The 14,233-nt window shown below is 40.4% G+C and overlaps 1 protein-coding gene across 2 annotated transcripts in view; it reads left to right on the top strand.

Moving 5' to 3' along the window:
- The window catches only part of AFAP1 (actin filament associated protein 1), a 118,535-nt gene that overhangs the window by 76,978 nt on the left and 27,324 nt on the right, over positions 1-14,233 (top strand). For both annotated transcript variants that reach the window (XM_065404910.1, XM_065404911.1), the window contains 4 exons: positions 1,680-1,772; positions 4,353-4,437; positions 7,985-8,134; positions 11,700-11,911. In XM_065404910.1, the coding sequence (XP_065260982.1) occupies positions 1,680-1,772; positions 4,353-4,437; positions 7,985-8,134; positions 11,700-11,911 (540 nt within the window). The remainder of the gene's footprint in view (positions 1-1,679; positions 1,773-4,352; positions 4,438-7,984; positions 8,135-11,699; positions 11,912-14,233) is intronic.

Here is a 14,233-nt window from a genome sequence, read left to right as displayed (position 1 = left end):
GCCCTCGCAGGAGGCGGCGCAGCGGGAGGGGCCGCGTGGCAGCGCCCCTGCTGTAGCCCTGGCCGCCCCCTTCTCTCTCTCTCCTGCCCGCTCCCTCCCCCAGCCGCGCCGCAGGTTTTTTTTTTTTTGCTTTGCCGTTCTGGCCGCCCCGTTTTTGTTGTTGTTGTTGTTTTTTTTTTTTTGCTTGGGGCGGCCAAAAAGCCAGAGCCGGCCCTGCTTCAGATACTGCAATAACAGGGCCATATAAGTACTTTAGATAGATACTTGGTTTGCTTAGTATGCCCTTAAAGGGGGGATTCAGCTCTAGTAACTAGAAAAGGACATTATTTGATGCCATCTTTGTTATGTATTAATGGTTTCCATATCAAATTTGCTCAGTTTGCAAGTAAAAGACATTTTTATTTCAGCCGTGCAAACAGCCTGGGATCTGAATGTTAAGCTTGTATTCTGGCTTGCGTACCATCACGGGGAGTGAAGGTTCTGTGGGCCAACTTCTCTCGCTAGATAAATCATGTGATGTCACAAGTATAAATGAGGGCAGAATTTGGCCCTACATTTGGAACTTAGTTCACATTTCTGTTAATGATGGCTCAGCCACAATAAAATGCATTCCTCTCTTAGTTGGGTGGACTCTGCTGCGTTAGCAAGGGCAAAAGGCAGTAAAACCATATATATGTCATTCAGGTCAGCAGATGCTACTCTGACTACACCCAGGGAGGAGAGTTGTTAATTAAGAAGGTCCCACTTTTGCATAGTCACTTTTCTGGCCATATCTACACTCTAAGGCATCTAAGGCAATCAAGAACTCAAACATTCCCCTCAACACCAGGTACTCCAGTATGAAGATTGGTAGGTGGCAACCGCATCTAAGAATCAAAACCAAACTGTGTGCACAGAGAAAACAGGAAAAGTAAAAGCCTTTTGCCTTTATATTTTTTCAGGCCTTATTTTACAGATGCAGTTTTTGAGCTCCCATGAATTCTATCAAAATCCGTCTCCTTCTGTGAATTTTTTTTTTCTTTCTTTGCAGGAGAGGGGCGCATAAAATAACTCACATTTCCTAAGAGATATTTGCAATTAGTATGATCTATGCTTCAGTGTCAATGTTACTGTGACCACTGAACATCACATAATGAATATGAAAAATCCATTTAAACCACACACTCAAGAGTATCAGATACAGATCTGCAATTTGGTCAGTACATCATTATTTCTTCATTAGAAAAAGAGCAGCTGGGTAGCATACTAGGCAGCAGTGCTGTCCCCTGGCTTGCAGGACCTTGGATCTAATCCCATTTTTTAGTCATAACGAAATGAATTTGGTGGTGTCAGCTGAGTTCATGTTGCAAAACTGCAAGTGCTGGCAGCTTCTTTACTCAGGAGAGGCTTGGAGATTAGCTCGTCTAGAAATTGAAACCTTTCACCTCTAGACATTATGGCTCCTCCAGGTCATTCATGAAACGACTTAGTGAGGCAATGTGGAGAAGCTCAAGCAGTGGCAGCCTGCCTAACATATTGCCTATGGATAAAGAGAATAATTTCCACACTGCTGTTTTAACCTTCAGGATAGCAGATATTCTTAGTGCTTCATCTCGAATAAAGTCCTCTGCTCAGCAAAATAAAATTTTTCTGTTCTTTGACTTGTGTGTCAATGAAACCATTTTGTATATCTTTTTAAGGTGATAAAAGATGTTTGTAGCAACTGCACTGGAGCGATAGATTCAGATGGACCATCATCTAGTTCTCCGATACACAAGACAGAACTGGAAAAGGTAAAGTTAAAGAATTACTAATGCAAAGATAGATGATGATGTTATATTATGGAGGTGTCAATAGTGACTCTAAAGTTCAGGTTGCATTTACCCTTAAAGCAGGACTCTAATGATTGAATTCAATCTCTACATTTGGCACAGTAACTGTGTAACTGTTTCAGTAAAATACTTGGTAACTTTTGCAGAGGAACCATTTTAAGATGCCGCATTTTTAGAAATTTTGCCCCTTCGTCCTCACATTTCTTTGGGTTCCTCAGATAAGTTGCACAGTTCCCAAAGACTCCAAATTGCTCTCACATTCTGATAACATCTCTGGCACAGGCCATTTTTTAAATGAAATACACACAGAATTATTCCTCATATTCAGGCAGCCCAAAATTGGCCAACTTCATATCCATCAGCAGCTTTTTGTTTTAGATGCTTACCAGCAGGCATGCTGAGTAGCACGGGACATGGTGGGTGAGCTCTGGTGTAGAGATGGACCTGTGGGGGCAGAGGGAAACAAGCAGGGATGTGGAGCCTGGGGAGGAATGGGTGGTGGGGATATGATGAGCTGGACTGGGGTTTTGGAGGCTTGGCAGAGGAAGTCCATTCTGTATTGAGGCTTGAGCACCCCGGCATACCGAGGTAGCAGTGTTTAGAGCCTGTGAAGTGCTCATGTCTTGGCACAGAGACACTTGGCTCCCTGACTCACTAAGGGTATATCTACACTGCAGTTAGACCCCCGTGGCTGGCCCATGCCAGCTGATTCGAGCTTACAGGCTGTTTAATTGTGGTGAGACAATGAGGCTTAGGCTGTAGCCTGAACTCTGAGATCTCTCCCACCTCCCAAGGTCCCAGAACCTAGGCTCTAGCCCAAGCCAGAACATTTACACCGTAATTGAACAGCCCCTTAGCCCAAGCCCCGCAAACCCAAGTCAGCTGGCATGGGCCAGCCATGGGTTTTTAATTGTGGTGTAGACATACCCTGAGGCAGCAGACTAACAATGAACAGGATGTCTGTGAAGTGAGGCATGAACGCACCAAGTGCTCACCATGGCAGCGCTGCTTTAGGCCCCTAGCCTGCGTGACATCTGCGCAGTCAGACCCCATTGCAAGATGGCAGTCCTATTTCTTATGGGCCAACTCCTGGTCCCATTAAAGATTAATGTTTAAAAGTCCCATTGACTAGGATTTGACCTCAAGAGTCTGGAGGTCAAAGTCCATACTTAGGGTAGCCTAGATTTACATTTTTGTATTGCCATTGGCATCAATGGAATTCCTCTCCATTTACACCAGTATAACTAAGATCAGGATTTGGCTTATGGTAATTAAGGTATATTTTTATATAATTTCCCTTGCCTGTTATACAATATATATATATATTATATTTCTAGATTCTAAAATGTTGCTGTCTATTAATATGCTAAACAGCAAGATCAGGTAAGAAGTGCTCATAGATGAAAGAAATCTTCAAAATGATATTTTTAATGAATGCTTTAGATATACATTTACAATTGACAGCCTTACACAAACAACGCATTTGTATAGGTAGCATTTCAGACCTTTCAATGTATGCAAGAAAAGAGTCTGTTCAATTAAGTTTTTAGCACTCTGTACCGGCTGGGAAGGAAACACACAATGGTGCGGTATAAAGTTTTCCTTGCCACAAATTTGGGATGCCGATGTTACTCATAAGTGGTGAAGCCATGAATGAGTTATGTAAAACGTGTTAAACAGATGCCAATAAAAAGTTTTATGGCACGCCACAACATATGAGTTTTGTGTATGCCACACATTTTAGGTAATAGCTATTTTATAAACTTTAGATTTTTAATTTTTTTTATTAGTAATATACACATAATTGCTAGTCTCTAATTTCACAGACTTTTTTATAGTCTCAGACTCCAAGGGAACCATTGTGATAATCTAATCTGACCTCTTGCACATTGCAGGCCACAGAACCGCACCCCCATACTGCTGTAATAGAGCCATAACCTCTGGCTGAGTTACTGAAATCATAATTTCAAGACTTCCAGTTGCAGAGAATCCACCATTTACTCTAGTTCATACCAGCAAGGGACCTTTACTTACACACATCTAAAGTACTGAAATTCTACCTATAGAAATGTGTTGTGTTTGGTAGGTTGTCAGTTGTAAATGTATACCTAAAGCATTCATTAAAGATATAGTTTTGAAGATTTATTGTATGTAAAATGAGCACTTGTTGGTTAGCACATTAATAGAGAACAACATTTTAGAATCTAGAAATGTAATAAAAATATATTATGGGTAACATGGTTCATTGTTAGATTTGGGTTACATGATTCGTCTGTTACTCTTCAAAGGATAAAAGAATGGGATATATTTGGCAATACAGTTCTAGTGTGTGCTTAGTTTTGTTTTGTTTTAATGCTTGTGTGGTGACATAAGAAATCTATGTAATGTAAATGAACTCTTGACTATCTCATATTTGTCCTCAGGATGGATGCTTGGCATGTATTTAATTTAATAATAAGCATAACTTTAATTTGACTGATGACACATCATTTGGCCAGTGTGACCACATGAGAAATGACCTAATTTATTTTGTCCATGCAGAAATTGTCCTCCGAGAGGCCAAGCTCAGATGGGGAGGGTGCTATAGAAAATGGAATCGCTGCTGTGTGTAATGGAAAAGAACAAGGTGAATCCCAGATGCAGAGTGTGTTTTACATATTCAGTATAAAGAATATAATATTTTTTTTCTTTTATGACTTAGGGGAATAGGCAATAATGCTTTGTAAATAATGTAATTAGTCTTATATCTACCCTGAAAGTTGAACTGTGCCAAGCTTGAATTACATAAACCTTTACATTGGTGGATATTAGAATATCTCCATTCTAGTTAACAGAGTTATCCACATGTAACATTGATGTAAGTGACAGCAGGATCAAGGTCCATATGTAAGTTTTGAAATGACTTTTTCCTGTGTTTATAAAGTATGCTGTCTTCAATGGGGGAGTTGAGCCAATCACTAAGTGCATGTAAGGTTTTCCCCTATAATTTTAAACAGGAAGGGTATCATAGAATTTTATAAGGGAAGACAAGAATCATGTATGCTAAATGACTTTAAAATGATGTACTCCACTTTGGAGTCAGAAAGTTTGTTCCCAGTCCTTAGATTCCAAGCTGAGGGACATTCCAAATTCAATTTCCAGAGTAAGGTCTGCAAAATCAATCCCCAGATTATCTTTTTGTTTCCCCTTGAAGAAAAGACTCCTGTAAATAGGTGATACCAACCTAGTTAGCTTGACATATACCAATACTCAGTCTTGTTCAGAAGAGCACATCTGCTTTAATCAGTACTTTCCTGTAGCTGTGAAAAAAGCTGATGTAAGCTCTATTGAAAAACAGTTGCATCAGCACTGGCTTTTGGGCAAGCACTGTGTCTCCCCTTCCTGACACAAATGGGTGTTTCTTTCCTTTGGGTGTTTTAGTTTGTAATCTTTGCCCTCCTTTTCCAATGGAGATTTTGAACGAATCTCCCAAATGTATAGATCTCCACACCCCGGTCAACAGAATGGAGCACAGTAGCTCACTATGACGTCTATATCCAAAATGTATGGCTACATTTACATACTACAGAAACTTTCATAAAACTACAGACGGCATAAAAAATTGTGTTGCTGTAGACACTCAAGTTGGTTTCATGTGTCTGTGGTACGGAAGTCCAGAATATGTGCATAGTCCACAGTTTTCACAAGTGACTAGTGATTTGAGTGCCCAACTTGAGGCACCTTATAGGGGCTTGATTTTCAAATGAGTGCTGAATGCACACCCTCTGAAAATCAAGCCCATTTGAAGTGTCCGAAGCTGGGCAATCAAAAGCACTAGTCACTTGAAACTCTTGGCCTTCAACTCTGTCACAGTAGAGTCAGACTTTTGTAGTAGTGAAGAGACTAATACAAAATAATGACATTTAATGCATTAACACATGGCTGTCATCACTAAATCATTTTAAGGGGTTCTGAATGAGTTGCAGGGTTCTTTTCTAAATCAGCTGTAACAGTGAGAGCGAAAGCTCAGTTAGCCATGTGAAGGGATGCTGGCTTCACTGTGCACTGATCTCCCTTCTGCTCCCACAGAGCTGCTGCCCCCCTCTCTCCACCAGCATCTTGTTCTGCTGTGGTGAAGGAGGTGAGAAGAAATGGCTTACTTGCCAGTCTGTCTTGAGATCAGGGATGTATCCCTTTCACATACTGCAGGAGAAAGAGGTTGGGAGAAAGGTCATTTCCTCGGCCTTTCTTCTCCATGGCGGAATAAAATGCCATGGGGAGTGAAGGTAGAGGAAGCAAGAACAATAGAATTCACGTGGGCTCCTTTCACTGCATTTTCCCGGAGCTGGGAATTCTTCCCTTGCACTTTCCACTTTAATTAGCTTGATTTGACTTTCTTTGAATTCTGGGGTGTGTGGGCATTTATTCCTCAAACCCAGACATAAGCATTCTTCTTCCCTCCCTCCCCTACTCCACAGCTGCAGATGTTCTTAAGCTGCTGCTGTGTGAGATAGCAGCCTGTCTTCAGTCAAGTGCTGCCTCCTGCTGTCTCCCTATGCTCATGATGATATGAGCAGATGGGATGCTCTCCTTCCCTAGAACTTTGGGAATTCGTTGCATGTAGGGACAGCACAATATTAGGTTACATCAGCCCTGCAGATCCATGGGCAGGATTTAGCTTTTTGTTCCCACACACAAATCATCATTCTACTGAAGGTTTTCAGATAATCCACTTTCACCTATGAAAACAGGACTCCCCCACTGCATATATGTTGGTAGCAGAGTCTCACTGAAAGAGAGAGTCTTGATGACAGATGGAATTTCTAATGATTTCCCGTGTTAACAAATAACAAAGGCTAAAAAAAAGACAACAAATTGTGGTTTGAGAATTTGTGAATTATTTCTCTTTTGTGTACATTCTTTCCCGTGACTTGCCAATTCACATAATTTGTACGTTATTTTTTTAAGTCAACATTTCACATTTCAGTTCTTATCTTTCAAATGAACCTTGTATTTGTTTTTGGGGGGGCTCAGTTCAGACCCACAGAGTTGTTTTTGGTGCTTGCGTGCTTGCTTGCGTGCTTGTGTGTGTGGAGAGGGGGAAAGATGGTTCTAACAAACTGAAACTCAGCTCAGTTCTGTCAAAACCACTAAGTTAAATTTCATTTCTTGTCTGTCAACTAAGGTTGAGCTCAAAATGGGCCCATGTTTGCAATAATAGTTAATCGGGGCTGAGTTTTATATTGTTGATAAAACTCAAGCCAGATAATTGTGGTTCTGGTTTCACAAAGAAAGTTTTGTGCAGCTCTGGTTTTTTTTATTGGTTGTGATTGTCTACTATATTTTTTAAAATATATATACTGTAGGCTCTTCAGTCATTTAGCCACTTTTGAAAGTTGTGTCCCCAGCACTGATCCTGTTCACTTCAATGGAAGCAAGTTAAGTTCAGCACCAAATTGTATGTTCAGACCAATCATAATCATGCATTATTTTAAGTTCCCATATGTAATGATTAGATCGAGTAAACTATTTTTTCTGCACTGTCCTTTCCATAAAAATGAAGAGCAGCTCCTAGTCATTGGGAGTGTTAAGTGATCTTGATTATTCCATTATAAAGGAAAGTTATCTTATAATACATGCCTTTCCCAAAGACCCATTCTGATCTGTATAGTTACCTTGACCTAGTTCCAATAGCAGGGATATTTTTGCCAGGCATATACTTACTAAAAGAATGGTCTGATTCATTGCCAGGGCATTATGTTGGAAATGCTTTTAAGGAACAATGACAGGAGATCATCCAACGTCCTTTATTGTTCCAGTGCAGTCAGGTTGAATGTACAGCACGGAATTACCCTAACAACACTTCTGAATTAGAAGATGGTTAAAGTGGAGAGGAACAATTAGACTGATGAATTTTAATGATAAACTTGCTTTAGTCTTACCTTTCTGTGTGCCATGTTTTTGATATTGTGCTGGGCATGTGATATGGGCATCAGCATTAATGGCGCCTGCAATTGTGCGTCTCTTGTCAGAAGGCAGCTGTTTTGTCCAAATGCTCATGTTAAGAATTAAGTCAGTTTTGTGCTTGTATATTTGCAGTGCAGTTGTTTTCCTTTCTATTTTGATCCATGTGCTTTAATATAATTGGTTTCATTCAAACATACTAAGATGTCCATGTTTTGTTTTCTTGATAGTTAAGAGGAAGAAGAGTTCCAAGTCAGAGACCAAGGGCACAGTGACTAAAGTAACAGGGAAAAAAATAACAAAGATCATCAGTTTAGGAAAGAAAAAGCCATCAACAGATGAACAGACCTCATCAGCTGAGGAAGATGTTCCAACATGTGGTAAGTGATTTGACTCTCTTAGATTCTCAAGTTTACACTGCAACTAAAGCACTATAGACTCCTAGCCTAGCCGTTCATATACAATTGCTCCTACTGCAGTGGTTTTCAAACTAGTTGGTATTATGTAAAACTTCACAAGATAACTAATTTCTTGTAGGCCATTTCCCCCCTCAATCCTGATTCCCCTTCCCTGTAGGAACCATAGTACTTGATAACATCAGGATAGTATTTAAATATTTAAGGATACCAGGTGAAAATGTGATAGGTGGAGTTGCTTGCTTAACTCTTTTCCATCCCAAAATTTTGTATCCATGCTATTTATTCTCTCTCTCTCTCTCCCTGTAGGTATGTGTATATTTAGTGCTGACCTTTCGCTCAGTCCCAACAGCTCCTTTCCTTTCCAGGACACTTTACAATTAGGTTTTGTTTTCCTGTTTTAGTAACAACTCCATATGCGAACACAGCTCAATTTAAATCAAAGAAACACCTACAAAAAGAAAGCCATGAAGCAGCTATACAGGGTTCAAAGGTGCCCAAAGGGATTATTTTCCCCTTTAGATGATCAGAAAAGTCTCTGGAAACCCTAAAAGAGGTCATTCATGGGGCAGCAAATGGCAGAAAGCATTATTGCTTAAAGCCTGACAGAAGCAACTCCATGGACTGTGTCATAGACACAAGTGGTCCACAGACCACAGCTTGAGAATCACACGTATAAGCAACTTTTTTTATTAAAAATATGTTTGTGTGTGTGTGTGTGTGATATATAAGAGAGTACAGATGTGTTTATCAACCAAAAAGAGCAGCTGGAAAAAGCACAACTGACCTGCAACATCTGGCTTCCATGGAAGCTAAAAACTTTCTGGGCTTTGCAGTTAATTGACTACTCTCTATTATGTGAGATATTTCTTTTCCCAGAATATGTTCCTCTAGACTATAGTTATATAATGTAATCCGTAGTATTTCTATAGTGTCCATTATCTCCTATCTGGGCACTAAATATAGTTGTTCGTATTGTTGGTAATGGGCTCTACTCGGCACGCTGTCTAGGTTTTATTTGGAAATATGTATTACTAGTGCTTCTGTTTTGGTCATTGTCGGAAGCCTTTGCAGAAGAAGGAGTTTTGCATCATTTTCCGAATTTGGCTCGTTCCTGTTGGCTGCTCCATAGGTTGAGGCTTTTTTCACTGAGCATGCCTTACTTCCAAATCAAAGAAGGGAAGGAAAAAGACAAATGAAGTTGTGGTGAGGTGACACAGTGTGAGAAAAGGAAATCCCCCTGCACTCTGGCAATCACAAGGAGGGTTCTTCAAAGTTGGATTGCTTTTCTTTGTAAATCTGGCCAATAGGCAGAGTCCAAATCTGTCTCTCCTTCTCCCCCTGGCCCGCCCCCCATTTAAGACCATTCACAGGACTTGGATACATGTTGATTTTTGAAAGTTAAATAGGGCTATTTGGGAGGGAAAAAGGGGGGGGCCCTCTTTTAATTCAGGGAAAGTACATTGGACTGGGAGAGCTTCTGTGAGGGGCACAATGGGAGAAAAAAGAGAGATTTTGCTTAAATAATAGGAACCCCTCATCGTTCCTAAATAGGTCAGCCGCCATGTATATGAGAAGGCTTTTCCATCCCTGCAGTTGTATCATTTTGCACCAACTATACAATCTCTTCCAATCTTCAAGAGGGGGAAGGTTGGGGTGTGGTGGGGTGGACAACACTGAGAATCCTAAGTATTCAAGATCAGGAGGCTCTTTCCTTCTCCAGATTTCCACTTTTTTTATTTTGGGGGGGGGCGAGGTTGGTGGCATCTTCCAAGGGTTGCACAGTTCAGATATGCTGATATATCCTGCTGGATCAAGCCCTGAAGTTGTAACTGTGATGTTGGAATGGAAACCCAGAAAAATTAAGCTATATAACACATAATTTTAATGAAAACCAAAAAGATAGCTATCCAGAATGATTAAGAGCTTTCCTCCTTGTGACTGAAAATGAAAATCGGCAATGAGGTAAAAGATGAGTCATTTCATATAAATTCTGCCCTGAAGAAGATGTCATTCAATCCTTTCCTCTTTTAACACATTCTTTGGAAGTGGAAATATACTGTCTATAATTCATGCACCATATGTGATTGGGAGCCAAGTTCAAAGGTCCTTTTCTCTTCCAATATAAACTAGTGGTTTAACTAAACCTAATATGAACGTTTTCTTGGGGTTTTTGTTGTTTTGTTTAGTTTTTAAGTTATTTATTTTAATTTCAGTGAAATCCCAGTGGAGATTTTTTGATTCTGCTTTAAAATTTCCATGCAGTGAACTCAAAGAACGGCAGAAGTGGGTGTTTTACACAAAATTAAATACGATGAGCAACAAGTAAAACTGATCACTCTGGTTTAGCTATTCTAGCTAAGTAGAATGAATTGCCAAATTAATCCAGTTTAATGGGTCTTTATGGAATTGTTTTCAGACAATATTGACACAAGCTCACTCTCTGATCATCTCACAGTAGCACAGGGTTTTCTCCCAGTGCCCTGCAGCCCCACAATGTGTCATTTTCCAACCCCCTTTACACATAGTTCCCTGAAACTCCACCACTATATTTAACTTACCGTCTGTATACATACAACTTTTCACTGGGTTTGTAACCAGTTAATGGCATGGTTGGTTCTACACATCTTGCACACAAGAAACATAATTAATAACACATGGTAACTATGGCCCTGTAATGGTGTTTTGCCCTCGTCAGCAGCTTAGGTTGCATACGGTTGTTTTCCTGCAGCCAGGTCATAACATTCATATTTTGCTGTGCAGCTGGGACCTCGTAATCATGCCTGTGTAACCACTTTTGCTGATCTTGCTTCCTTCCAACTCTCTAAGCAGTGGGATGTCTTTTGAGTGCTTAGTCCCATGTGCTGCTGGTGCTGTTTTATGTGCATGTCCATTAGTCCCCTTGTTCCTTGTTGAGTCATCATGGGTTAGCTGTCACTATTTTCCCAGTAAGCACTATGAAAACACAATTAGCAGTGATAGATCTGGATGTATCCATAGAACTGTAGAATACAGTTCAGTTGTGAAAAAACTGTGGGCACAAATCAGCTGTGCATGTAACTCTCACACGAGCAGGTTATGTTTCTAGTGTAGTCTAGGATATACTGAAACCTTTTAAATAGTGTTTTTAAACATCCTCCTACTTTGGGGTTCACAGTGGGAACACCTCTTGACTCCCACACCCGCACTCCCACCTCCATTTTTACTAAAATCTTGGGGAAACCCTGTGGCAGAGGAGCTCTGGAATATTCAGCCATAACTGCCACTTAACTCAGCACAGTCATTTGCATATGTTCGGAATATGACCAGGATGAAACCTTTATAAGCCATGCTTTCTGAGTTACTGGTACAGTGAGAGTTTCAATAAAAAAAATTTAAAAGGCCATTTATTTGTCTTCCTAAAATCATCTGGATTTTCAATCTGCACATACAGGAATAAATTTTATACGAACTAGCATTACATTGAAAAAGCAGTTTCTTTTTTAAAATAAGTGAAGGATAAAATATCTTGTATTTTGTTTTATTGCAGGATATCTGAATGTGCTCTCAAATAACCGGTGGCGTGAACGCTGGTGCAGAGTGAAAGATAATAAGCTCATTTTCCATAAGGACAGAACAGATCTGAAGACCCACATTGTTTCTATTCCTCTGCGTGGCTGTGAAGTCATTCCAGGCTTGGATTCCAAGCATCCCTTGACATTCCGTCTGCTTCGAAATGGGCAGGAGGTCGCAGTGTTAGAGGTGCGATGTTTATTGATGTGCATACTTTGCAGAGATGCACATGGGCTAATTACATGACCGCTCGTTCATGCAACCTGCCTTTCAAAATGCTTTCCACGGTTAAATAATACAGTTACAGAGCTGGGTAACAAACATTACAGAAAGAAACAAATTAAGAGTTACAGGCAAAAGAGACTTATCTGGATGAGAATTGATGTAAGGGGAAAACCCTAATATTGTTGATTTTTAACTCACAGCAGTCTTCCCTGTTAAGATGTTTTCTGCTGTCTCTCTCTCCACTCTGACCTTTTCTCTTCCCTTTATAAGTGCTTATGCACCTCCCCTGTTAGAGTCTTCTATCAAGGAGGTAACTCAGAATGCAGATGACTGAGTGCTAATTAAGTAACATTGCTGTGGCTCACTACACTGAAGATTAGAGCTCTGGATCTATATTTCTCCTGGGCATATTAATCAACTTTAAGATTTGTTATTCTGAAGTCATCGTCAGGGGTGTATCTGTACTAGAGAAATTTGGTTCCTAGCCACAAGTTGGGCCTCCTACCATGCACACAACACATGTAAACAGTGAAACACTCCCAGTTGTACACAGGCCATTATACCATCATTTACATTAGACTTGTTTCGAGCAAGGCTAAGCACTGTGTACTCTTCCAGCATTGGATGGAAAAAGCTAGCATAATAGCTCCCGCATTGCAAATAGCCTTAATGCTGCTCTCCCATAGTAGTGTCCTCTCTAGTCTGCATTCTGCTGCACATGGGTCAGATTTGCCAGAAGAAAGTTACCTGTCTCAATAGTACTGCCTGCACTATAAAGCTTATAGAGGTGCATTTATTCTATGAGCATCAACTTCTTCCAAACCACCGTCCCGCAGTGAGCGAAGCATCCTTCCATGGAAATATGCATGTCTCAGGCAGATGGGCAGGTGTTGCTGACCTCTGGGACAACGAGGGATCCGAGCACCTTGCTGAGGAAGGAGTTATTTGGTCTGGCAGGCAATGGTAGCAAAAGATCGAGATCCTTAATAATACCAACCAGGCAAGAAGAAAAACCTGTCCATTTTTCTAAGGAGCCGAACAGAGTACTTGGTACCCATCCTTCCCTGGAGTCTAATGCGATGCTGGAGAGTACGGAAGCTCCCTGTCTTGCAGCTGAGTAGCAGGATGATGAGGTGGAAGAGCAAGATGCAGACCACAGGGCTAAGGAACTGGACCAGGGGTTACCCAAGAACTTGCTAGGGTCTCTGGGAGGTTAAAAAGATGGAAGACAAAATCGCGATGTTGAGAACAAAATTAGTTGAGGATTCAAAGGACATGAAGAGAAGAAATTCTTTAATGGCCTATACGTCAATGCTAGGAGGCTGGGTAACAACCAAGAGGAATTGGAATTGTTCATTTATGAGCATAAATTTGATCAAGTTGGTATTACTGAAACCTGGTGGGAAGATTCTCATGACTGGGATGTTAAATCAAGGGTTATAACCTGTTAAGGAAGATTCAATAGGGGCAATAGGGGAGGGGAAGGGGCACTCTAGGCCAAAAATGGCATTATCTGTTTCCAAGTCACTGATAATTCCAAAAAAAATTATCTTGAATGCTTAATGATCAGTGTCCTAACAGCTAAAACACAAGATGGGGTATTAGTTGGTGTCTGCCACAGACCACCAAATCACACTAGAAAACAGGATGACTGCCTCCTTATGCACCTATCATAACATAAGGAAAAAAACCTATGTGATCATTGGGGGCTTTAATTTGAGTGATGTATGCTGGAGGTCTTATGCTGCCTGTATTAAAACATCCTTGAAACTACTAAATACTATAGATGACAATTTTCTAACTTAAAAAGTGTTGCATCCAACCTGGGGAATTCTATATCACACCTCATCTTGACAGATAAAGAGGAACTAAAAATTTGTGGCAACTTAAGTAAAAGTGATAAACACTTGATCACATTTGTAATGTGCAAACAGAATGAAGTCTAGACCAGTGATGTACTTGGTGCTTTAAAAGGACCAGTTTCACAAAGCTGAAAACAAAGGCCAGATCAGCTGGGAAGAAGAAATTAATCAGAGAAATGTAAATGATAATTGGGAATTGTTTAAGAATATTTAACAAGAGGCCCAAAAAGCTTCAACTGAGGAAGAAGGTCATAATAATGCAGAAAAAGCAGAAGTGTTCAATAAATATTTCTATTCTGTACTGGGGGGAGGAAGGGACACATTCATTCATTTAGTCCTCTCGGGAGGATGTTAAATAGCAGCTACTAAAGTTAGACATTTTTAAATCAGCAGGTCTGGATAACTTGCCTCCAAGAGTTTTAAA

Source organism: Emys orbicularis, chromosome 5 (genome assembly GCF_028017835.1).
Source record: "Emys orbicularis isolate rEmyOrb1 chromosome 5, rEmyOrb1.hap1, whole genome shotgun sequence".
NCBI lineage: Eukaryota > Metazoa > Chordata > Testudines > Emydidae > Emys > Emys orbicularis.
This window is presented reverse-complemented; position numbering and strand designations above follow the sequence as displayed.